At 37.7% G+C, this 26,700-nt stretch overlaps 1 protein-coding gene across 1 annotated transcript in view; it reads left to right on the forward strand.

Annotated features, from left to right (window-relative positions):
- ENTHD1 (ENTH domain containing 1) overlaps positions 1-26,700 on the forward strand; it is a 99,319-nt gene that overhangs the window by 46,927 nt on the left and 25,692 nt on the right. The window contains exon 5 of the mRNA XM_019945098.3: positions 10,816-10,939. Within this exon, the coding sequence (XP_019800657.3) occupies positions 10,816-10,939 (124 nt within the window). The remainder of the gene's footprint in view (positions 1-10,815; positions 10,940-26,700) is intronic.

Consider the following 26,700-nt stretch of genomic DNA (forward strand, 5'->3'; position numbering starts at 1 on the left):
TCTGCCACAGTTCCTGTGAGGGAGGGTTGGAATTATTTCTTGGCCTTCTGTTCCCAGCCCTTTTCCCCAACCAACTAGGTATTGGATTTACAAGATTTTCTAGCAGCTCAGAAAAGTACATAAAATTAAAATTTCACTGTTTCTTAATTGCATAATAGTCCACAGATTGAAAATACATAGGTTATTTTCAAAGATACGACATTAAGTCAAAATGATTTTAAAATCTGTGATCAGTTTATTTGCTCCTGATGGCTTTTAAAGAAGAGAATAGACTTGAATAATCTTATGTGCTTTAGAGGGTAACAAAGACATAAAATATCACCTAGTGGTTTTTTTTTTTTTAATCAGTCTTTAAATTCTCATTATTATTGTTTTTTCTTACTTTAGAAGAACCCACCGTAATTGGCTTACATCATTTCACGTCTTATATCTGTGAGCAGAAAATGGTACCCTTATCTCAAAAGAAGTTTAAAGCTAGATTTTCCTTTTTCAGAGCATTACTATATCAGGACACTATTCCATCATCCTACTGACAAGCATTACTGTTATTACTGTCATGAACATTTGATGCAATCCAATATGTCCTCTTCAGTAATCTGCTTTTGTAGCGTAAGACAAAACCTACCAAGTTGAGTAGTAAATCTAATTGTTGTTGCCAAATGTACTGCATCTACGTTAAAATTTTCATGTTTTTAATACAGAATGAGAAAGAAATGATATCGTTGATTGCTTAGGAAAAATGAGGAGTGCTTAAAAAAATCTTTTAAAAACTTTAAATGGAAACTTCTTTTAACTATTTTCTTTCTACAAATGTGAAAATGATCTAAAAGCAGTAAATAAAATTCTTAACAGAATAGGGCTTTCAAAAGCAGAATAGTACTTGCCTCTGATACCGTCAAAACTAAGGAAAGCCTTTAAATTTATGACACTTGGATGAGTTTTCTCTCTGTGTACTGTCCAGAATTTTTATTATTAAATTTGCTAATTAATAAGACTATTTGTAGCTTTTCACCAGCTCAAAAGACCTTCCTCTTTTCTTGCTTGAGGAGATTCAACAATGAGGTTATGATTTTTTTGGTCTCAGTTGTTTCCATAGCAACAGTTAGGGATGCTATAAATTGGTTCACACAAAAGTAAATCTGACCGAAGCCTTCAGTGTAGTTGTGCATTACTAAATCGCTAGTGACAGAAGATAACTGTTTACGTCTTACTGCCTCTGTTTATTATTTGTTAGGTGAAGAGTAAACAGTTTTTATCCTTGGATCTATTAGCATATAATTTATTATATTTGCAAAAATTTGAACTCATCAAAGCTGTTAGAGAAATGGAAATTATACTTATTCTAATTATGTTAATTCACCATCCTTTTACCGCTTTTCTGCATCATTGCTTTGTGCTTAAAAGTCCTTTGTTTTCATGTTTGGGCTTTTATTCTTTTAAAGTTAGAAAATACTTGTTGAAAAAAGTTTAAACAATATAAAAGGGTAAAGAGTGAAAAACAAAGTTTCTTCTTACTTCTCTATACTCTTTCAGTTCCCTTCCTCAGAGGCAATCATTACAAAGATTTTTATGAATTTTGGGGGGGGAATTTTCTGTGTCCATACATTTTTTACCTAAATGGATTCATTCAAGATATACTGCTCATTCATTCAAGATATGCATACTTTTGACTAAATAATATATCTTCATCTTTCTCTATAATAAATGCAATCATTCGATGTAAATTGTTCCAAAATACGCTTTTTTCACTAAACTATATATTATGGACATATTTCTATATTAGTACATATAGATTGCTGTATTCTTTTTTCATTATCACCATTATTATTAATTTTTCAAAAAAGATTTAAACACAAGGAGGGAAAGAACAGGGGACTAATTCACACACTTAATAGAAGTCTCAATAATCAACCTTCTGTTCGCAAATATTACAACTTCCCTAAGGTAGCTACTAGACACATGTGACTATTTAAATTTAAATTAATAAAATTAAATGAAAACTTTAGTTTCTCAGGCACACTAGCCACGTTTCAAATGCTTAACAGTCACATATGGCTGGAGGCTACCATGTTGGATGGTGCAGATGAGAACATTTCTAGTATTGAAGAAAACGCTGTTGGACAGTGAGGGCACCACCCTTGCTGCTTTAAGGCCTGGAGGTAGAGAACTTGCAGAGACAGAGGCCAAGATGTCAAGGGTATGTGGTTTTCCTTTAAAATTGTAAGGGATTTCCAATGCAGCCTCAAAAAATGGACATTTAAAAAAATCTCTTTATCAACAGTAAACATAAAAATTAGTTCTTATCACAACTTCAAATAGAATGCATAGCTGCCAGGAATTTTTCTGTTTCTTTTCTTTTCTTTTTACATCATGAAATGATTACCACGGTTAAGTTTAGTAAACATCCATCATTTCATATAGATACAAAATAAAAGAAAAAAACGTTTTTCCTTGTGATGAGAATTCTTAGGATTTACTTTCTTAACAACTTTCATATATAATATACAGCAGTGTTAATTATATTTATCATGTTATACATTACATCCCTAGTACTTATTTATCTTGTGCTGTATTCTTTTTTTTTTTTTTTTGCGGTACGCGGGCCTCTTACTGTTGTGGCCTCTCCCATTGCGGAGCACAGGCTCCGGACGCACAGGCTCAGCGGCCACGGCTCACAGGCCCAGCCACTCCACGGCATGTGGGATCTTCCCTGACCGGGGCACGAACCTGTGTCCCCTGCATCGGCAGGCAGACTCTCAACCACTGTGCCACCAGGGAAGCCCCAAATGTGCCTTTTTTTTGACAGCTTCTAGATATTAAGTCATTTCTAAAACGACTTTCTCTAGCCTAAGACTTTATAAAATGTCACCTTGGCTTTTTATTTTAACAGACTATTATTTAGATCAGTTTTAGATTCAGCAAAATTGAGAAGAAGGTACAGAGATTTCCCTATATACGCCCATCCCCACCCCACACCCCACTATCAGTATCCCTCATCAGAGTGGTACATTTGTTATCATCAGTGAACCTAAATTAACACTTCAATATCACCCAAAGACCATAGTTTACATTAGGGTTCACTCCTGGTGTTGTATAGTCTGAAGATTTTGACAAATGTATAATGTTATGTATCTGCCATTATTATATAGAGAATAGTTTCATTGCACTAAAAACCCTCTGTGCTCCACCTATTCACTCCTTCCTCCCCACTAACCCCTGGCAACCAATTATTCTTTTACGCTCTCCATAATTTTACCTTTTCCAGGAAGTCATATACTTGGAATTATACAGTGTGAAGTCTTTTCAGATTGACTTCTTTTACTTAGTAATATGCATTTAAGATTTCTCCATATCTTTTCATGACTTGATAGCTCATTTCTTTTTAGTGCTGAATAACATGCCATTGTTTCGATATACCACAGTTTATTAATCCATTCACCTACTGAAGGACATCTTGCTTGCTTCCAACCTTTGGCAATTATGAATAAAGCTACTATAAACAATGATGTGTAGGTTTTTGTGTGGACATAAACTTTTAACTCCTTTGGGTATATACCAAGGAGCGCAGTTGCTGAGCTCTGTGGTAATAGCATGTTTATTTTTGTAAGAAACTATCCCAGTCTTTTTATGCTTTAATTTTAAAAATGTATTTAAATGCTATCTATCAAGAATTTGTTTTGATAGATGGAGAGTGTTAGAGATCCACTTTAAAAAGAAAAAATTTATTCAGTTGGTTGTTCCGGGGCTTAGTTGTGGCACATGGGCTCCTTAGGTGTGGCATGTGAACTCTTAGTTGTGGCATGCCTATGGGATCTAGTTCCCTGACCAGGGATCAAACCCAGGCCCCCTGCATTGGGAGCATGGAGCCTTATCCACTGTGCCACCAGGGAAGTCCCTAGAGATCCACTTTAAAAATTTTATTTTTACAAATGATAATCAGTTGTCTGAGCATCATTTGTTGAATAATCTGTCTTTTCCCCATTGATTTGAAATGTGGCTTCAATCACATAATAAATTCCCATTTATATTTGGCCCCATTCCTGGATTTTCCATTTGTTTATATTAAAGAAGTAACATGTAAAGATAAACCATAACATTAAAAAAGAAAGAAATACAGAAAAAGAAAAAAAAGAAAAGGAAGGAAGGTAGGGGACAGAAGGAACAAGGTAGAGAGGGGAAATAGCTAGATTTCTTTGATTATACCTTGTTTTTAGATTTGTCATTGGAACCCTGGAAATATTTTGCACAATTATAAGACAAAAGTGAACTAAAGAAAATAATCCCTAAAAATGTAAAATAAAATTTACCTTTCATTCAGTTGGTATTTTTATTCTGAGATGTTGGTACTTTTTATCTGAGATTATGTGAGTATAATGTGGCGTGAATCAAATAATAATCATGTGGTACTTTATTTGCTTCATCTTTGGGCTCCTTGACACCTGGGATTCTGAGTATCAGAGAAAGAACATAGGGATGTAAATGAGAAGAGATTGCCGGAACCCAACAGATCAGAATTGAATTGGGTGAATTTTACCTTAAAATTTTTTTGGTAATTGAAAAACTTCTAAATTATCCATAGGTCAAAGAGGAAGCTCAGAGGAAATTTTAGAATACATAGAGCTAAATGAGAAGGCAACACAACATATCAAAATATATGAGACACAACTAAAGTAGAGGTGAGAAGGAAGGTTATAGCCCTAAACGCTTAAATTAGAAAAGAGGAATATAATTTTTAAAAAAAGAGAGAAAAGGTCTAAAATCAATAATCTAAGTTCCTTCTTCAAAAAATCTAAGAAAAGCAAAATAAACCTATAGGAAACAGAAGAAAGGGAATAGTAAAGAGCAGAAATCAGTGAAATTGAGAACAGGAAAGCGGTTAACAGAGAAAATGAATGATACAGAAAGCCAGTTCTTTGAAAAATATGTAATTGATGAACCTGTAGTAACACTGACAAAGATAAAGAGAAAAGATCCAAATCACCAATATCAGGATGGAATGGGATATCACTGCAGTTCTTGTAGCCATAAAAGGACAATAAAGTATTACTACCAATTTTATGCTCATAAAATTGACAACTTAGAAGAAATAGAACAATTTCTAAGAAAGTACAAACTACTAAAACTCAAACAAGATGAACCACAACCTGCAGCTCTTACAAAAATTGAATTTATAAGTGTCCTGAAAAAAAAAAGTCTCTGGATCCAGATGGTTTTACTGGAGAATTATATCAAACTTTTTTTTTTGTTTTGGTCACACTGTGAGGCTTGTGGGATCTTAGTTCCCTGACCAGGGATTGAATCCATGCCCCCTGCAGTGGAAGCTCAGAGTCCTAACCACTGGACTGCCAGGGAATTCCCTACCAAACTTTTAAAGAAGGATTAGCATGAGTTTTACATCCAGAAAATAGGAGGGAACCCTTCCCAATTCATTTTATGAGGTATTACCCTGATACCAACACCAGACAAAAACAATATGAGGGGCTTCCCTGGTGGCGTAGTGGTTGAGAATATGCCTGCCAATGCAGGGGACATGGGTTCGAGCCCTGGTCTGGGAAGATCCTGCATGCTACAGAGCAGCTAGGCCCGTGAGCCACAATTACTGAGCCTGCACGTCTGGAGCCTGTGCTCCGCAACAAGAGAGGCTGCGATAGTGAGAGGCCCGTGGACCGCGATGAAGAGTGGCCCCCACTTGCCACAACTAGAGAAAGCCCTCGCACAGAAACGAAGACCCAACACAGCCATAAATAAATAAATAAAAATTTTTAAAAATATATGAAAAAAGAAAATACAGACTATTACCTCTCATGAAATTATACAGAAACCCTCAAAAAGACTTATCCAGTTGAATCCAACAATGTATAAAAAGAATTATATACCATGACCAAGTGGGATTTGATCTAGGTATGGAAGGCTGGTTCAACATTTGAAAATCAGTCAATGTAGTTCATCATATCTACACATTAAAGAAGAAAAAATCAGGATTATGTCAAGTGATGCAGAAAAGCATTTGACATAATTCAACACCCATTTAAGATAAAAACTCTTAACAAATTATAAATAGAAGGGAATTTCCTTAAATTGATAAAGATCATCTATACAAAACCTACAGCTAGTATAATGGAACAGGACCCTATGGTCTATGCCCTCCATGTCCTCAGCCTGCCTTTTGTCTGTGGAAAAGCTTTAGCCAAAGAATAAGTTTAATCAGAGAAGTGAGGAAATGCAGAAACAAAGGAAAACAGTCAAAGAAGACCAAATAATAATAGTTTAGTCATTGAGCATAGTCAAGGACCTTTAAGCTCCTTCTCAAGGGCTATAGATAATATTCTGAGCCGTATCCTGTGAAGTGTCTTATAGGTACTGAAACCCCCACCAGGTGGAAGAGGTTAACTACATGATGACCAGACTGTAGCCATGACATAAGCTGGTACAACTCCAAGAATTGGCCCCAAGGAAATGGGAACAAACTGATCCTGGAACTGAAGATTAACTGTACTTAAAACAATCAAGATGACGCTGATCAGACCACCAATGACCAATTTCAAGATGACTGTCAGAGTTGACTGTGCTGTTTCTGCATGTAGCCCCCTCCCTAAGCCTATAAAAGCTCCTGCTCACTGATTGTCAGTGGGGGGGAGTCGACCTTTGGACAGACGTCCACCCTCGCCTCCCCAGTTGCTGGTATCCAAAATAAAGCAAACTTTCCTCTTCACCAGTATGGCCTCTTTATTGGCTTTTGAGCGGCAGCTGGACCCCACTTTTGGTTACACTGACATCATAAATAAGGGTGAATGCTTTCCCTCTAAGATAAGGAACAAGGCAAGGACTCTTATTCAACATAGTATAGGAAGTTCTAGCCACTGTAATAAGGCAAGAAAAAGAAAGGAAAAGCATGCAGAATTTAAAGGAAGAAATAAAATTGTCCTTATTTACAGGTGACATGATTGTTTGCATAGAAAATCTCAAGGAAACGATACAACAAACCTCATAGAACCAGTAAGTGAATTCAACAAGGTTGTAGGATATAAGATCAACATACATAAATCAATTGCATTTTTATATACTAACAGTGAACATATACTAACAGTAACTGAAATTAAGACATATGCCATTTATAATCACTTCCCTGGAATGAAGTCCTTAGGTATAATTATAACAAAACCTGTACAGGATCAGTATACTGAAAATTATAAAATACTGATGAAAGAAATTAAAACCACCCAATTAAACACCTACCATGTTCATGGATTGGAAGACTCCACAAAGTAAAGATATCATAGTAAAACTGCCCCTAATTACTCTATAGGTTTGATGCACTTCCTGTTAAAATTTCAGCAAAGTTTTTGTAGACATAGATAATAAGCTTATTCTAAAATTTGTATGGAGGGACTTCTCTGGTGGTCCAGTGGTTAAGACTCTGTGCTTCCAATGCAGGGGGCATGGGTTTGATCCCTGGTTGGGAACTAAGATCCCACATGCTGCACAGCATGACCAAAAGATTTTTAAAAATAAATAAATAAATAAATTTTGTATGTAAAGGCACAGGGCCTAGAATAGCTTAAACCATCTTGGGAAAAAAAAAAAAAAAGTGGGAGTAATCACTCTGCCTGATATTAAAGCCTACTGCATAGCTACTGTAATCAAGGGAGTGTGGTATTGATAGAGAGACACTTAGGTCAGTGGAACAGAATTGAGAACCAAGAAATAGACCCACACAAATATAGCCAACTGATTTTTGACAAAGTGCAAAAGAAATTCAAAGGAGAAGGATAACTTTTTCATCAAATGATATTGGAGCAGCTAGACATTCATAGGCAAAACCATGAAACTCAACTTAAACCTTATACAGAAATTCACTCCAAATGGATCACAGATTTAACTGTAAAATGAGAAGCTATAAAACTTTAAGAAAAATATTTGAGAAAAGTCTTGGGGTCTAGGGCTGGCCAAAAGCATGATCCATAAAAGAAAACAAAAATGATGTCAGACCTCATCACAATTTGAAAAATTTTGCTCTGTGAAAGACTCTGTTAAGAGGATGTAAAGGCAAACCACAAACTGGGAGAAAACATTTGCAAACCACATAACCAGCAAAGAACTAATACCTGGAGTATATAAAGAAGTCTCAAGACCCAACAGTTAAAAAACAAACAATCCAATTAGAAAATGGGCAAATGATATAAACAGTCATTTCAGCAAATACAGGTAACAGATAAACAGATGGAAAGATCAACGTCATTAGCCTTTAGGAATATATAATTTTGAAATATGAAATATCAAAATAGCTAAAATAAAAAACAGTGACAACACCAAATGCTGGTGATCATGCAGAGATACTGGATCACTCATGTATCACTGGTGGGAAGGTAAAATTGTACAGCTACTCTGGAAAACAGTTTGACAGTTTCTTATAAAACTAAGTATGTAGCTACCATAAGACCCAGCATTTTCACTGTTAGGCATTTATCTCAGAGATATGAAAACTTACTTTCATACACTGTACACTGTGTTCACAGCAGCTTTATTATAGCACAATTCTGGAAACAATCTAGATGGCCTATAACAGGTTAAACCAACTGTGATACATCTATACCATGGACACTACTTGACAGTAAAAAGGAACAAGTTACTGATACATGCAACAACTTGGGTGAATCTCCGGGAATTATGCCAGGTGAAAAAAGCCAATCCCAAAAGGTTACATCCTGTATGATTCCATTTATGTAACATTCTTCAAATGTCGAAATTACAGAAATGAAGAATAAATTAGTAGTTGTGGGGAGCAGAGCATGGTAATAAAAAGGCATCAGGAAGGAGCCTTATGGTGATAGAAATGTTCTGTATTTCGATCATATCAATGTCAATATCCTAGATATGATATTGTACTATAGTTTTGCAAGATGTTGCCTTTAAGGGAAACTGGATAAAGGATACACAAGATCTCTCTGTATTATTTCTTACAACTGGATATGAATCTACAATGACTTCAGAATAAAAGCTGAATTATGAAAAGTGGCAAATCACTTGGAAAGTGGTTTGACAGTTTCTAATGAAGTTAAAAATAAACCTATCCTATGACCTAGTCATCCTACTCCTGTGTAAATATCCAGGATTAATGAGTGCATTTGGCCCCAAAAAGATTTGTGCAAGAATATTCATAGTAGCTTTATTCATAATAGCTGAAATATGGAAACACCCCAAATGTCCATATGCAGGAGAATGGATAAACAAATTGAGATATTTTCATGCAATGGAATACTTCTTACAGAAAAACAAACAAGCTACCGATACACACAAAATATGGATGAATCTCACAAATATTATGTTAAGCAGTGGGAATCAGATACAAAAGAATATATAGGGTATGATGACATTTATATGAAGTTCAAGAACAGGCAAACTTATTGATGGTGATAGAAGGTAGAATACCGTTTACTGGTGGCGGGGATATGGTATCAACTGGAAAGTAGCTTGATGGAACTTTCTGGAGTCAAGGAAATGTGGTTATGTAAATATACACATAATGCTAAAAGTTACTGAGCTTTACACTTAAGGTTTTGCATTTACTGTATGTTAATTATACCTCAATAAAGTACGGCAAAAAGAATTATCCCCCATTCATGGGGGAAGAAAGACAGGTCAACCCATTCATGGGGGAAGAAAGACAGGTCAACCAGTCCCACTGTGTAGACTTTGTTTGGATCCGTTTCCAGACTAGCTGTAGAAAAACCTGTTTATGATACTTAGGTTAAATTGAAAATCTGAACAGTTTATAATTGATGACATTAAGGAATTATTGTAAAGTTTACAGGTGTAAAATAATTATTATTGTTAAAGAGTTCTTATCGTTTAGAGATACATGTTGAAATAAGTGATATATCTAAGATTTGCTTCAAAATAAAACACATGAGTGGTAAATAAAACAAGACTGGCTGTGAGTTGATTGTTGTTTAACCTACATGATTGGATTATTGTCTACTTTTTACTCCGTGATAAAAAGTTTAAAATTTTAAATATGGATAAAAGATACACACAGGTAGCTTTGTTATTACCAATAAAACAGAATAATTGGCCTCTGAGATAGTACGTTATAAGGATGCTCAAGGAGTGGTAGGGAAAGTTAATGCCCCAAACAAAATCATTGCTTGTCTGTACCAGGTGTCTTTAGCAAGGAGTGAGAATCTTTTTTTATACTTGGAAGGTATAGTTTTTTATTATTTATTTATTTATTTCAATTGAAGTATAGTTGATTTACAATATTATGTTAATTTCAGGTGTTCAGCATAGTGGTTCAGTATTTTTACAGATACACTCCATTAAAAGTTATTACAAGATAATGACTATAATTCCCTGTCCTATACAGTATATCCTTGTTGTTTATCTATTTTATACATGGTAGTTTGTATCTCTTAATCCCATACCCCTAATTTGCCCCTCCCCCTTGCCTCTCCCCTTTGGTAACCACTAGTTTGTTTTCTGTATATATGTCTGTTTCTGTTTTGAATATATGTTCATTTGCATTATTTTTTAGATTCCATATATAAGTGATTTCACTAAGCATAATATTCTCTAGGTCCATCCATGTTGCTGCAAAGGGAGTGGGGATTCTTAAGGGCAGAATACCACCCAACACTAAGTGGACACCCACGTGTGGATAACTTACGTGCAAGTTCTTTCCGTCAAAATGTATTTACGACGATGTTAGCACATAGAGGCACATTGTATCTCTATAAATTGTCCATTCGTTGTAGCATATTGAAGCAGTGGGGTTAATTATTTTTCTACTTTCATGTGTGTTCTCTTGTTTTCCATAAGGACCTGATGTTATTTTATGAGGATGATCCAAAGCCAGTTTTGCCGACAATTCCTACTTCCATTATCTCGTCAACTACATGGTTGTCAGAAGGGCAAACAGATGTCTGTAACCTCTGGGATGCAGGTAAATTAGGTAAAGAATAAAATTTTTACTCAGAAACATGAATAAGAAACACTGGACAGGAATTGTTTTTCATCAGATTTTATTTTGTTAAATATAGCAACAGTGGCTTTAATTTAACTTTGGTCATGAGGGACCGGGTTAGCATGGATAAATTCAACCCACACAGGATCAAGATCCTGTAACCTTATTTTACCATTTGTTTCAATGTTTTTTTCTCTTTCATTGTTTTATTTCAAAAATTATTAACTACAAGGCTTAAATCTTTTATAAATTTTTTTAAAGCAGAAAATTTCATTTTAGTTCCTTCTCTTGTTTGTATTAATCTTCTCTTTGATGAAGAGTTTAAATTATGATATTTTTCAGAAGCAAGCATTAGATGAAAATATGAAAAAGCATGATGCATGGTATACCACAAATTGGTTAATCATCTCTTGAGTAATTAACATTAGAGAATGGCACAGTACAAAATTATCCAAAACTGGCCTCCAATAAATTACGGTATCAAATTCCAACTGGGCTCTACTGCTGCTCAAGGTCTGATTGATCCACTGTCGAGCCACTCCATCCCATCTATCCTCCATGAACTCTCAGTTTTCAATACATTCTTCCTCTTGATTTTCTCAGAAAATAGGATGAAAGATCTGCCAGGATGAGAACAAAACGTTCTCAGTAGCTTTTATTCCCTTGTATATCTTTGCTTTTATATCCATCCAGGCATCCTTTTCCTTTTCACAGAGTTGGCTCCTTACGTTCTGAGTTACATCTTCTCCCTCATCTTTGGACCATGCACCTCAATTTTCCCCTTATATAGCACCCTGATATCCAAAATATTAAAACTGAAGTTTATTAGTATAGGTTTATATTACAAGTTCATATGTATATAGTTCACGTATATGTATATAGTTCATGGCTTTCTTATAAAGCCAGTTGTGAGAATGATGAGGATATTTTAATAGACCCCAAAACAAGAAATTGTGGGTTATGGTGATATCTGTAGTACAAGGTTGGCATTATTCACATGAATAATTGGTTATAAGTGGTTACAATACACTGATCCAGATCCAGAAGTTTGAAAGAAGAACAGTAAGGAAAATGTTTTTGTATTTTAATATCTCCTAACATTTCCACCCCCTAATATTTTTGAATAGACTTTATTTTTTAGAGCAGTTTTAGGTTCACAGCAAAATTGAAGGAAAGTACCAAGATTTCCCCATATAACCCTTGTCCCCAAACGAGCACAGCTTCCCCACTATCAGCATCCCGCACCAGAGTGGTACGTTTGCTGCAATCAGTGAACCTACTTTAACACTTTTTTTAATCACCCAAAGACCATACTTTTCATTTTGGTTCATTCTCAGTGGAGTACATTTTATGGGTTTTGACAAATGTATAAGACATGTATCTACCATTATAGTATTGTACAGAGTATTTCTTTGCTCTAAAAATCCTCTGTGTTCTGCCTATTCATTCCTCCCTCCCCTCTAACCTCTGGAAACCACTGATATTTTAACTGTCTTCATAGTTTTGCCTTTTCCAGAAAGTCATATAGTTAGAATCATGCAGTATGTAACCTTTTCAGATTGGCTTCTTTCACTTAGTAATGTGCATTTAAGGTACCTCCTTGTCTTTTCATGGCTTAATAACTCGTTTCTTTTTAGTGCTGAATAAGATACACTAGAGTATTTATCTGTTTACCTACTGAAGAACATCTTGGTTGTGTCCAAGTTTTGGCAATTATAAATAAAGCTGCCGTACATATCCTTGTGCAGGTTTTTGTGTTACATGTTTCTCTCTGCCAGCATTTTAATACAAGTGAATTTGAGTATAAATGAGCATCAGAGGCAACCCTTAAGAGGAAGAAGGTCACAAAACATGTCACTTGAGGGATGATTCCACCATTTTACTTGTTTAGGACTCATCTTAATTGGAGGAGGTTTTCCTACTTTTGAGTCTTTCTTTTTTCCAGTCTTTCCTTCACACTGATCTCAGAGATATCTTGCAAATGTAGATCTTAGCATTTCATTTTCCAGCTTAAAAACTTTCAACAATTCTCCACTGCCCATAAGTCTGTTTTTTTATACTGTCATGTAAGACTTTTCATAGTCTGGTCCCAGCCCACCTTTTTTGGCCTCATCACCCAATACTGCCAGTATTCACAATACTTTATGACATTCTATTACTTTCTCTTTAGAATGTCTTGTTCCAGTTACTTCAGCTGTGTAACACATTGCTCTAAAACTTTTATGGCACAAAATAACCACTTATTCCGCTCATGGATTCTCTGGGTCAAGAATTAGGACAGGGCACAGTGGGGATGACTTGTCTCTGTTCTGTGACATTATGTCTGGGCTTCAGCCCGAGAACACAAATGCTGGGGACAGGAATCATCTGAAGCCTCATTCACTTACGTGTCTGGTAGTTGATGCTTTGCTGTGTCAGCTGGGGCCCTCAGTTTCTCTCCACATGCACCTCTTTATGTAAATCTCTCCACGTGGGTTAGTTTGGGCTTCCTCATAGCATGGTGGCTGGGTTCCAAGGTTGAACATCCTGTGAAAGAAAGGACCAGGCAGGAGCTGAGTAATCTCAAAGTCATGCTGTGAACTTCCTCCCCATTCAGTTTATCAAGGCAATAGAAAAGACTTGCCAAAGTTCAAAGGGAGGGTACGTAGATGCCTACCCCTCCATGGACAACTGTCAATGGCATATTGAAAGAAAAGCATATGGGATGGGATGTGTATTAGCACGGTCATCTTTGGAATATACAGTCTGCCACAGTTCTCCATCAAATAATGTTTAACAAAATCCTATTCAAACAGCAAGGCCCAGCTTCTTTCTCAAGATTATTTTGGCTATTCAACATCTTTTGTGTCTTCAAACAAATTTTAAAATATTTTGTTCTAGTTCTGTGAAAAATGCCATCAGTAATTTGATAGGGATTGCATTGAATCTGTAGATTGCCTTGGCTAGTATGGTCATTTTAACAATATTGACTCTTCCAATCCAAGAACACAGTATATCTTTCCATTTGTGTCATCTTCAGTTTCTTTCATCAGTGTCTTATAGTTTTTGGAGTACAGGTGTTTTGCCTCCTTAAGTAGGTTTATTCCTAGGTATTTTATTCTTTTTGATGCAATAGTAAATGGAATTGTTTCCTTAATTTCTCTTTCTGATATTTCAGAAAGTGTATAGTTAGTGTATATTATTAGTGTATAGAAATGCAACAGATCTCTGTACGTTAATTTTGTATCCAGCAACTTTACTGAATTCAGTGATGAGCTCTAGTAATTTTCTGGTAGCAGAAGTTCTCAGTTTTAATGAGGTAGAATTTTAGTCTTTATAGTTTGTACTTTTTTGTATCTTGTGATTTTTAAAAATTCTTTCTTATCTCAAGATCATAAGATATTTATATGTAGGCTAAAATTTTCATAGTTTTGCTTTCCACAACTCAACGCAGCTGGAGTTGGGTTTTGTGTATGATTGAAGCAAGAGTTCATTTTTACTTCTAGATGGATAACCAGCTGTCCCAGCATCATTTATTGCAAAGTCTGCCCTTTCCCCTGATGAACTGAGACATACCATCTATAGCCTAAAGCAAGTTTACACATATGCATGGATTTGCTTCTGGGCCCTCTATTCTGTTCCATAAGTTATTTGGTTATCCCTGCACCAACAGATAGTTTTAATTACTCTACCTTTATAATAATTCTTGATGACTTTTCACTTATTAGTGTTTTGTCTTTTTTTGACCCTTTGCTTTCCCACAAAAAACTTGTCAAGTTCCTCGGAAAAAACCTGTTAGAGTTTTTATTGGCACTACCAATCTTTAAATCAATTTGGAGAAGTGACCTCTTTACGATATCAAATTATTCTGTTTATTTAAGTCTTCTTCAATGTATTATATTTTATAGTTTTTTTCCCCATACAACTCTTATATAGCTTTTGTTAAATTTAGTCCTCGGTACTTTATATATTTTTTGTTGCTACTGTAAAATATATAATTTTATAAACCGTATTTTCTAGCAGTTTGTTGATTGTGAAAATGAGTGGAACTAATTTTTGTATATTGATTTTATAACCAGTAACCTTGCTTAACTAACTCTTATCAATTTTCCTAATTTATTTGTAGATTTGTCTAGATTTCTTATGTTGAAAATCATATCATCTGTGAATGATGGCAGATTTGTTTCACATTTGTAAACCATACTTTGTATTTTATTTTCTTACCTTGCCATGCTAGGCAGAACCACTCAGGCAGTGCTGAACAGAAAGTGTGATTGTGGCCTTCCTAGATTTGGTCTGAATCTTAAAGAGAATGATTTCAGCATTTGCCATTAAGACGGGTTTACTGTATGTTTTTTGCAGATCTCAATTTATAATTTTTTAACGGTTTTATCATGAATACATCAATATGTTGAATTTTATCCACTTTTAATATCTATATTGATGGTTATAGGTTTTTCTCCTTTAAGCTGTTAATTTTGTAAGTTAGTTGATTTCCAAATATTAAAACAACCTTGAATTTCTGGAATAAACTCAATTTGGTGATGATATATTATCTTTTATATATATTGCTGGGTTTGATTTGCTAATGTTATATTTAGGAGTTTTGCATCTGTATCTACGAGTGAAATTAACCAGGACTGTCTTTTCTCATATTTTCTTTGTTATGTTTTGATACTGAGATGTTGCCAGACTCATAAAAAGATTTGGAAGGTGTTTGCTCTTTTTTTATACTCTGGAATAGTTTGTGTAGGGTTGTTTGTGAGATGATGTGAAAGTAGATAAGGTATTCTGTATGTTCACTAATGGTGCTGGCAGAAGGGCTGCAGGCAGGGAAGACAAATCTGCACCCGGAATATGTGTGTCTCCTTATGAAGACAAAGGACTACTCCCTTTATAATGGAGGAGTCCAATATAATCAACCTGACACCAGGTAATTAATTTGCTGTTTTCCCTGGGAAAGGGTGCCATGCTAGGGATGTAGCATTAACCTCTACTCTTAGCAGGTTGGGCATTTCAGAAGTTGTGGCAGCCCCTGCATAGTCTCCACCCCTGCCACACTGCAAAAGCCCATTGTATAACCACTAGAGTGACTAAGGAAAGAGGATGGTTGACATCCATTAAACAGAGCATCTTGCCCATGTGATTTTTGAGAACCTCTTCTGCAGTGAAATGTCTTCTGGCAACCATTTATATGGGACATGAGCATCTTCACACAGTGTGCGCATACATCCTGAAGGTTCATCCACATATTTCTTTGTCACCAGTGTTCCAATCTTATTCTTTCCAAGTCCCTGATAGCACCCATCAGCCGTGGATTGCATCTTGCCTTCCATGTGCAGTGTGCGTCTGTTTGCAATTCTGTCTACTAGGAAGATCTTCCTACTGTCTTTTAGGGCACTTCTGAGTGAGGCTCTGATTTAGCAGTTAACCACTTCTGGCTAGTGCCAGCATTCCTTGCAGATATACCTGTAAACCAGTCCTATACTTTTCTCTCTTAACTGGCAGTTCTCCATGGAGCTATAGGTGTAAGTTGAAGGGGAAGCAGTAAAAGAATGGGAGCAGGTTCCATGGAGTCGGAGACATCTGCTTGAATAGTTTACATGGGCCTTCTGGCTTGGTCTGGTCTCATCTATTCCGTTTGATTTTACAATAGAATGATGCTGTGTGTTCTGTGGACCAGATAACACCCATTACATGATGGGCACATAGTCATTTGGTGTCCTGTGGTGTAGGCAAAAGAAGATATGGCTTTACTCCAAAGCCCTAGAGGTCAGCTTTGTGATTTTCCTGTTGGGGCTCATGAGAGACTCTGCTTAACATCTTTCTCTGCCTTGGGCACTAGCACTGCTTCTAGGTTATAAGGTCCACCTGGCAGGGCAGCCTCTACAGTGGCCTGGGCCTGTTGCAGAACCTTTTCTTGCTTTGATCTCCACTAAAAAATGGCAGGAAATGGTCAGAGCATCACACCCAAATGTGGCATACGTTGCCTCCAAAATTCCAAGACACCCATGTTACTGTGTTTTTTTTTTCTTTGTGTTGGACAGTTCGAGGGGCAGCAGCTTGTCTCTCACTTCCAGGGGGGTATCCTGACACACTCCAGACCATTGAATACTCTGAAAACTCCACAGATGTGGCAGCCCTAGAACTTTCCTAGGGTTTCTCTCCCACCTTCTGCATGCATGTAGCACCAAGAGGGTTTGTTACTTCCTGCTTAATAAGTCCAGTTAGCATTGTGTCATCAATGCAATGGACCAGTGTGATGTTCTATGGGATATCAAGAAAATCCAGGTCTGTCTGGTCTCTGTTAAAAGACACTGTGAGGCAAGACAGTAAAGGTTTACTGTGTCCCTGCCACACGAAGCCTGATTCTAATTATCTTTATTAATAGAGATTTTTAAAGGAACATATCTAGACCAATAACTGGACATTAGATGCCAGGGGCTGTGTTGATTTGCTCTAGTAAAGATACCACAGCTGGAATTGCAGCTGTTACTGGCTGATCACCACCTGATTATATTTGCAATAATCTCTGGTCATTCTCCACAAACCATCTGGCTCTTCAGAAAAACAAGAATCACCACCCCTACAACTTTCAAGTCTTTGATGGTAGCGCTAATGTCTGCAGTTTCCCCCAAAATATTTTTTGGAGTAAGGAGGTGTAATTAATTCTAGGGGTTTCTATCTAGTCCTTCTAAACGTAATAGCCTGAACTCCATGGGTTGTGGAACTAATGGGATTCTGCCAGTTACTAAGTGTATCTATTCCCATTATACATTCTGAGACCATGGAAATAACTAGAGGTAGGTCTGTGGTTTTACTGGACCCATTGTGACTTGGAGCCTAGGCAGAGACTTCATGTGCCACCGGATTTCCATAAATCCCCACTTAGTAGAGGATAATGGCATTGTTGGATCTCCAGAGATTAGTGTCAGTTAAGAGCCAGTATCGAACAAGACCAGAAAATTCTGTGTATTTCCCTTTCCAAGGACAGTCATTGTTGTAAATGGCTTCAGGTCCTCTAGGGAAGGCTTACGGGAAGATTTACCATATATACCTGTGGTGGGCATTTCAGGATTCTTTCTCAAAGGGATCTGACCTTCCCCTCAATCAGGAGGTTCTGGCTCTGTGAACTGGCTTCAGTTTAGGAATTGAGTAAGAGGCCGTGACTCCTCCCATGATGACACTAATTAGGTTTTCCACCTATATATATCAAGCAACACTTAGTAGGCTGCCCACCTATTTTGTATCCATCTTGTGATTCGTTAACCATTACTATACATCCCTGAAAGTAAAAAACATCAAACAAACAAAAAACTGATGTCATTGCATCCCTGTGTCTACTATGGTTGTCGTGCCTAGCTTGTCTCTACGAGTTAAGCGGTAGCATCTGGCTATTACCACTCCAGGACGCCATTATTCCCACTGACATCAGAGAACCCAGTCCCACTGCATCATCCCTATGGTCATCTCTAGCCCACAGATGACAAGCACTACAGGCTCTTCAATAATGCTTGTGCCCCATCACAATACATTTTTTAGCGCGTTGGTGAAGAGCGTATATTCCAAGGCAATTAGAAGGTATCTGAGCATGCTGTACATAATAATAGGATCGTTCCAATGGTCCCATCTCCTGGAGCCTTTAAACTTCCTTTTACAGCATGCCAAGGAAGTGCCTTTTTTCTGAAGGCCACTTCTGAGTCCCACACACATGGTGTTCTCTCTCTCACTCTCTGGCTCTCACTGTCACTCTTTTCAGGTCCTGCTGAAATGTTACAGCCTAGGGAGGCTTTCCTGAACACAGTGTTACAAATTGGCCCTTCATCACTTTCACTGGCGCCCCCTCTCTCTCTTCCCTGCTTTATTTTCCCTGTAACACTTATCATCTGATGTGCTATATTACTTATGTGTCTATTTGATTTAGTAAGAGGATTGTTTGATCCAGGGGTTCTGCAGACCACCCACAGGTACCATAGTGACTCTGCCACTACCTTAGCTCTGACTTTGAGCTCTGCTCTTTGCCACTTCTAGGTGTGTATGATGCTGTTCAAGCAGGTGCTCATGAGTTGGGTGCATTACATTAAGGGCTTCCATTTTGAGAGCAGTTGCTATATGCTTTCTCATTTCCCTGAAAGTATCTTTCTATCAGTCATCAGAGCATTGCAAAGCATGTTTTTAATTAGAGAACTGACTACAGAAATTTGAGAGGTTATCAACATAGTAACTGTGTATTATATGGTTGGTGAAGAAATCCAATTAAAATCTTTTCTTAAATTTAATTGTTCCCACTTTTTTACTTCAAAAATATGGAAAACATGATTTGTGTGTGAAAAACAGACATAAATGAAACTATTAAATGGGTTTTTCTTGAAATAAATAGGGCAAAGCCACAATCATTTGCAGAAGTCAGTTAAATAATTAAAAGACTAGAAGGATGGTAACTACATTTAAAGATGCCACCTTTTATTTGCCATGCAGTAGCCAACTTTTTTCATCATTTTGATGATTAAAAGAGACACTGACTTTTGAATTATTTATGCATTTTAGGTCAAGAAGCCATCCCACCTAAATCTTTTTCTATGTTACTAATGAGTGTGTGTATTATAAAAAATATGGTATAACCCTTAGACATTTCAAATTAGGAGAATCAAGCTCAATGTAAACTAAGGTGACAAGTTCTTCATCAAATGACTGTGACATCTCAGGTGTATAAGTCCCAATTTGACTTTATTTGAGTGAAACAAATGGCTATATATCTATTTCCAAGAGTGAGCAAATTATGCATCCTACAGCTATTTACTGAATACCTACTATGTGCCAGGCACTGTGCTAACTGCTGGATATCCAGTGATGACAAGATCCCTGCCTTTATGTAGGATGGGGTAAGAGGAAGCTGGGCAGGTTTAAAGAACTGAAATAAATTTAGGAGGGCCTTAGGATTAAGTGGATGATAGGAGAGGTGCCAGATGAAACCAGAGAGGTAAGCAGAGTCTTATCAATAAAGGTGACCATATAATTTTTTTGTCCAAACCAGGATACTTTTGAGAGTGAAAGGAGGCACAACTAATAATTATGCCAGAATAATAGATGTAAATCCAGAGCTTCCTGGGCAAGGTGGTCTTGCTATGGTCTGAATGTTTGTGTCCATCCCCAGTCATATGTTGAAAACCTAATGTCCAAGTTGATGGTATTAGGAGTGTTAACCTAAAGCAGTAAAACAGCCGGTTATTTTATTGGCAAAGCAAGTTAGTCAAGAAAGCAAAGAATTGCAATTTGGACATGCAACATGCAATTTGGACAAGCCATATGCAAGTCTAGTAAAGCAAAGCAGAGGAAACTCTTTTATAGAGGGGAAGGGGAAGTTGGGAGGGACTGTTACAAACAAAAAGTGCATTGGAGGAAACTGGAAGTTCAAAGTGTAGTAGCTTTTCATTGGCTGAGTTGTGACAGTCTCTCACTGGCTGAGCTGCTGCCAGGCAAGGAGAAATTCTTTCTTCCTCCTGCTGACTCTAGTAAAGTGGTGTCACTTCCTGTGGAAGATTCAAGGTACGTTTCTTCCTCTTGGGATCTGTGTTGATGTTGAGTGGTATGTGCCTGAGGGCTCTTCCTTCTGGTCTCCCGACTTTATTTTAGTCCTTTCCTCTAAAACGACTTTGGCCTTTGGGAGGTAATTATGTCACGAGGATGGAGGTGAATGGAATTGTTGATCTTATACAATACAAAAGACCTCACAGAGCTCCCCAGCCCCTTCCACCGGCTGAGTACACAGTGAGAAGTCAGCAGCCTGTTACCAGGAAGAGCACCTTCACCAGAACCCGACTATGCTGGCACCTTGATCTCAGACTTCAGCCTCCAGAACTGTGAGAAAGAAATTGCTGTTGTTCATAATCTCCCCAGTCTGTGGTACTTTGTTACAGCAGCCCTAACAGACTAAGACCAGCATGTGTGCCCGGTCTCCTTATAAGCCATGCTGAGGAGTTTCAGTTGTGTCTGGAGAACGATGGGGAGCCTTTGAAGTGTTTTAAGCAAGGACATGATATAACCAGATCCTTGCTTTAGGAAGACGACTGCGGATGCGGTGTAAAGAAAGGATTGGAGGAGGGCAAGTTAGGAAGAGCAGTCAGGGGTCAGAACAGAATTAGAGACTAAGAACATTTCTAAAATGCAACTCTGATGTGGTCAGAGTGCTGAGGAGCTCCCCTTAGGATGAAGTCTAATGCCTTAGCCTGGCGGATAAGCTCCTTCTGGCATTGGCCTCTGCTCTCCTCTCCAGTCTACCTTTCACCTCCTTCCTCCTCCATCACACGCAGTGGTCTAGCTATGGATGCTGAACCACTTGCCGTAAAGGCTGTGTTCTCTCACACTTTGCATATGCTCATTCTTCTGTTCTCCATTCCTATTCATATGAATCCTTGGGGTTCAGCTAAGATGTGGCTTCTCCCAGGAAGCCTTTTCTGACGTGCTGGAGGCAGGGTTATTGCTCCTCATCCGGGATCTCATGGCACTCTGCGTGTGCTCCAGATCCGCGCTGATTCTGCTGTATTGTCACTACCCATTATTTCCTCTGTCATCAAACCAACTAGACTATGATTTTTTTTTTTTGAGAGAAGGTCTGTGTCTTGTGTGCTCTGCCTCTGATCCAGTGCTTAGTCCATAGTAAGTGCTCCACTAAATAATTGTTGGCTAAAAAAGTATCATTTGAAATGCCCCTAAATTGAGTATCGTCATCCTCTTGCTCTTTCTGTATTTTTTGCATATGCTTTTAAAAGTGTCTTCAGAGAAGATTCATCACAGTTTTTTTTTAACATCTTTATTGGAGTATAATTGCTTTACAATAGTGTGTTAGTTTATGCTTTATAACAAAGTGAATCAGCTATACATATACATGTATCCCCATATCTCCTCCCTCTTGCGTCTCCCTCCCACCCTCCCTACCCCACCCCTCTAGGTGGTCACAAAGCACTGAGCTGATCTCCCTGCATCACAGTTTTTTAAAAGAAGAGCAGCATAACGTGTGTGCTCCAAGTTCACCAGTGAGGTTCGCTACCAGCAGTTACCTTCTGAAAATTTGTGGGATTTCCCTCATCCCTCATTGACACTTGATAGTTATATTAGCTTTAAAAAAAAGTCTATTTAAAAGGAGGAAACACATACAATTTAAAATAATGTTCATGGATTTAGAGAGGGAATGCATGTGGGCATTGGTGTTGGTCCAGATATTATTTATGTAGCTTTTCCTTTCATATCATTTCAAATCTGGTCTGAAAGCAGGATCTGTCTGTGGTGTGGCAGGAACCCAGAGACACAGCATGGACGATCCTCCCCCACGCCCCCCCCCACGCCCCCGTCCCCCCCACCCCCGTTTCCTAGATGTTGTTACTCAAGTTAGTGAGTTTTAGAGGGAGGAGGGTCTGGAGGGCAGAGAGAGTGCCGAGGGGCTATCTTAGCGGTGAAGAAAGACAAGGGGCTGTCAGAGAGATGGAAGAGCCCTCAAAGGCAGAGGTGGCATCTTAACTCGTGCTTGAGTCGCCGGCATATTTTCAAGCCATGACGTCAAGTGTGCCAAAAGGAGTAGCTGTATTTTTATTTTTTTTTTTTGTAATTCAAGATAATCTTAAATTTCCCGATGGCAGAGCATATAACCTCTCACGCAGTGGGAGATTCTGAGTGGCTGACTCAGATGCCCTCTTCCCAGACCCCCTACTTGCATTTCTGTTCTTCTGCTTCCATCCTCTTCTGCTGGTGTGAGGTGAAGATGGGTGGGCATTCCAAAATGTTGCTTACTTTTCCAGGCTCCACCTGGGAAACAAACAGAAATCCTCTTCACCCTCAGAGTGAAAGCAGCATGAGGGAAAGAATTTTTCTCTGTTTTGTTCATTGCTGAATGCTCAGTTCCAAAAAGAGCTAGCTAATGGTAGGTGCTTGTTGGATAGATGGATGACTGGCCCTTCCTTGGTTTCCCCAACTCCCAAGACGGCCCTGGACAGGCTCAGGATGCAAGAGCTCCCTCTCCAGTACCTAAGTCTTGCTTCCTCTGTTTATCTCCCCTCTCAGAAGATCTTTAGTCTCAGGTAGATGCTTGGGAGGAGGGGGGAAAACAAGCTAAACCAATATTCTCCCCAGATTCCCTCTGTTACAAGTTAATCTGGCTTTTGTTTGTTTTCAACTCAAGTCTTTCATCTCCAGACCCACCATGAAACTTCCTGCTGGGCAATGGCAGCTTCATATTTAGGTGACTGTGCTTGGGGAAGGGGCCTTGGGGATTCAGTATGTGTGGGACTTGTGGGGAGGAAGACTATGTCTGTTAGCACTTCACTCATCATCCTTTCACCCTTGTAACCCCAGTTTCTAGCACAATGCCCAGCACATAGTAGGCTCTCAATTAATCTTTATTGACTTCAATAATGGATGAGTCAGAATTGGTAAGATATTGAAGAGAAAAGAGCAGAAGCTTGGGGATGTGCTCAGGGTAAATGTGGAATGAAATAGATATAGAGGGAGGAATACTCAGTATTGTTGATTCTTTATTGAAACAGAATTCTATTCAGTAGAGCCACATATTTTGTTAATTTTGATACTAATAAGGAGTGTTGCTGTTATTTTTATTGTTTGTAATGGTATGTGCTCTCTAGAGTTCAGCCCTCAGGATCTCCTGACGGTTGGTTGTCAGCATGAGGAAAAGGATGGAAACAAAGATGATTACTAGTTTTCTGCCTTTGGGAAGTGAATATGTGATGGTGCCATTTACTGAGAAGGGCAGGACAGGAGAGAACAGGTTTGAGGATATATTAAGAGTTACATTTTGGATATGTTACACTTGAGGTGCCTATGAGACATACATTGAAAGTTCTGTATTTGTTCTGGAAATATTGAATATCAGGACACTAAAATAACTGAATTCGAACTTAGACGATTGTTTTTCCTGTTTCTTTCATCAGTCTCTCTTTCCTTGAGACACCTAATTAAAGATTCTAACTGCTTTCTGGATGGTGGTTATGTCTGCTGTGCATTTCAGAGATCTGAGAATTTTATTACTATTTCAAAAAAGCACAACAAACCTTGAATGTAAGTCATCGTCAGACACGCCTGATCCCTTAATAAAACTCAGAGAGAAATCTGGTAGTTAATCTTTTTGCCATTCTTGTTGATCACAGTCCAGCGTGTCTAACATGTTCAAGCTGCAGTTTTGTTTCCCTGAAGTTAGCAGTTTTAACAAAATGGAAATAGTGGTGCTTGATTTTCCCTCTTCATGTTACTACCTTCTGTAAACAGGGTATATGGGCACTTTAGAGGACTGGATGAAGTAGATAGTGAATGACCTCGTGTGTAATATGATAGCACTATTGTACTGCGAAGGCACTCTGTAAGTGCCTTAGAGTTCTGTAGCAGGTGTTTCTTTTGGACCAGCATGCAGTGTGGCCTTGAGACAAGATAAGCAAAGGGCTACAGCAGTTACAAATCTTGATAGCTGAGTTGTGGCTCATGCCAAGGTCAAATGTTTTGAATAAATATGGATTTAAAAAGGTGTTTTGCTTCCTGGAGGTATTTGACTCAATTAATTTAGAAAAGAAAAACCCAGAAAGGAGCACTTAATACTTTGATACTAATAGTTACCAATCCTTTGCTACCCATAAACTTGGGAAAAGATTGATTATTCAGAAATATTCAATCACTAAATTGCGTCAGTTCTATGATAATCTTAGGAAAACTTGGGAAAAGATTGATTATTCAGAAATATTCAATCACTAAATTGTGACAGTTCTATGATGATCATATCTTAACTGTTATCTCTGCCCCTACTGTGTGGGCTCTTGTCATCTGTTACCTGCACTGTTAGAACACCTTTGTCAGTGATCTCTTTGCCTAAATCTCACTCCTGTCTATCTTCCACATAGTCTCCACAGCCATCTGTATAGCACACAAATCCTCAAAACAACCTTTAATGGCTTTTCATTATCTACAGGGTAAAAACTGTACTCCTGACTTACTTCATTTTCAGCAATGTGGTGGACTAGACACTCTGAAGGTCCTCTTGCAACAAACAAACAAACAAAACCTCTAGATTCTGGAATAAAAGATACTTTTTAATGCACTGTTGGGTTCATGGGAGCTAAAGGAAATCTCTAAGGGCAAAACAGAACAAAAATGCAAAAACCAAATGAACCCGAGAACTGAAACCTGATTAGAGTGGGGAGCTGAGAGTTTAAAGGAATCAAAGACAGTTTTCCCTGAAGGCAAATGCTGATATCAGCATCCACAATCAGAAAACTAAGGCTTGAATGAGTCTGTGGCAAGGGAGGGAGTGGAGCGGAACCTCAGACTTCTGCATTAGCTCGGGGGCTAAAGTGCTTGAGGTCTGTTGTCCCGGCTCCCGACAAAAACGCAGATCCTTTCTGGAGGAAAGCAGGCCCAGTTTAGACCCCACTCTTACAGATTAACCTTGGCCAAACACGATGTCATCATCAGTGACCACCAGAACACAAGGAATAAGCCTGCATGACTGAGAGTCAACAAAGTCGCGAACAGCAGATTTCGCTTCCAAGGATTTCAGACATGAGCTGAGTATGAAATGTTTAAGAAAAAAAAAATGAAATCAGTAAGGGACAGATGACTAGACAGATTTGGGAAATAACCAAATAAAACTTGCAGAAAGGAAAAATAAAATTATTTCCGAGTAAAAACCCAGTGGATGTGGATGGATTAAACAATAGGTCAGATAAAACTGACATGAGAATTACTGAATTGGAGTGTGTATTAGAAGATATTCCCTAGAATGCAGCAAGGAGGCAAAGAAGATGGAAAATATTAAAGAAAACTTAAGACACAAATGATAAATGAAATTTAATATAGCCAATTACAGTCCCAGAGGGAGAGAAGATATATGTAGAAAGAGAGACAAAGTTTGATAAGATATGGGAGATAATTTTTCCAGAACTGATGAAAGACATGAATCCAAAGATACAGGAAGCATAATATATACCAAATAGGGTAAATAATTTAAAAAAATTTTCAAACTCTCATATCATAGTGAACCTGTGGAACACCAAAGAAAGAAAGAAAGACAAATTATTTATGAAACAATACCAAAGCAGACTTTTCAACAGCAACATTAGAAGCCAGAAGACAGGGAATAATACTGTCTCTATTCTCTGAGAAAATATCTGTCAACGTAAAGTGTGTAATCATTTAAGAACAAGAGTGAAATAAATTCCTTTTCAAAAAAAAAAAAAAAGACACTTCAAATAAACAAAAACTGAGTTTACCACCACAGACCCTCAGTAAAGGAACTTATAAACATATATTTCAGGAAGAAGGAAATGATTCCAAAAGGAAAGTCTGAAGTTTAAGAAGGAATGGTGAGCAAAGACATTGGTAAACATATAGGTCAATCTAAACAAATACCGTTTTTAAAAAATAATTATAACATTTAATTTGTGGTGTTAGAAGAAGAACCGAAATGCTAGCTGTAACAACAGCACATAACTGAGGAGAGGGGCAAGTTAGAGTTACAGGGTTCTAAAATCTCTGAATAATGATTCAGAAGGTGGGTTAATATTAACTTTGGACTCTGCCAGACTACGTATGTGTATTCGGATGTTAAAATGGACTCTTTCTGACTCTCTTTTTCCTTAGGAGCTAATAATAAAATAGATATCATATACCAAATCCATATGTGGAAGTATTTATTTATTTATTTATTTATTTAATTTCTTTTTGGCTGCATTGGGTCTTCGTTGCTGTGCGTGGGCCTTCTCTAGTTG

Source organism: Tursiops truncatus, chromosome 11 (genome assembly GCF_011762595.2).
Source record: "Tursiops truncatus isolate mTurTru1 chromosome 11, mTurTru1.mat.Y, whole genome shotgun sequence".
In the NCBI taxonomy this organism is placed as follows: Eukaryota; Metazoa; Chordata; class Mammalia; order Artiodactyla; family Delphinidae; genus Tursiops; species Tursiops truncatus.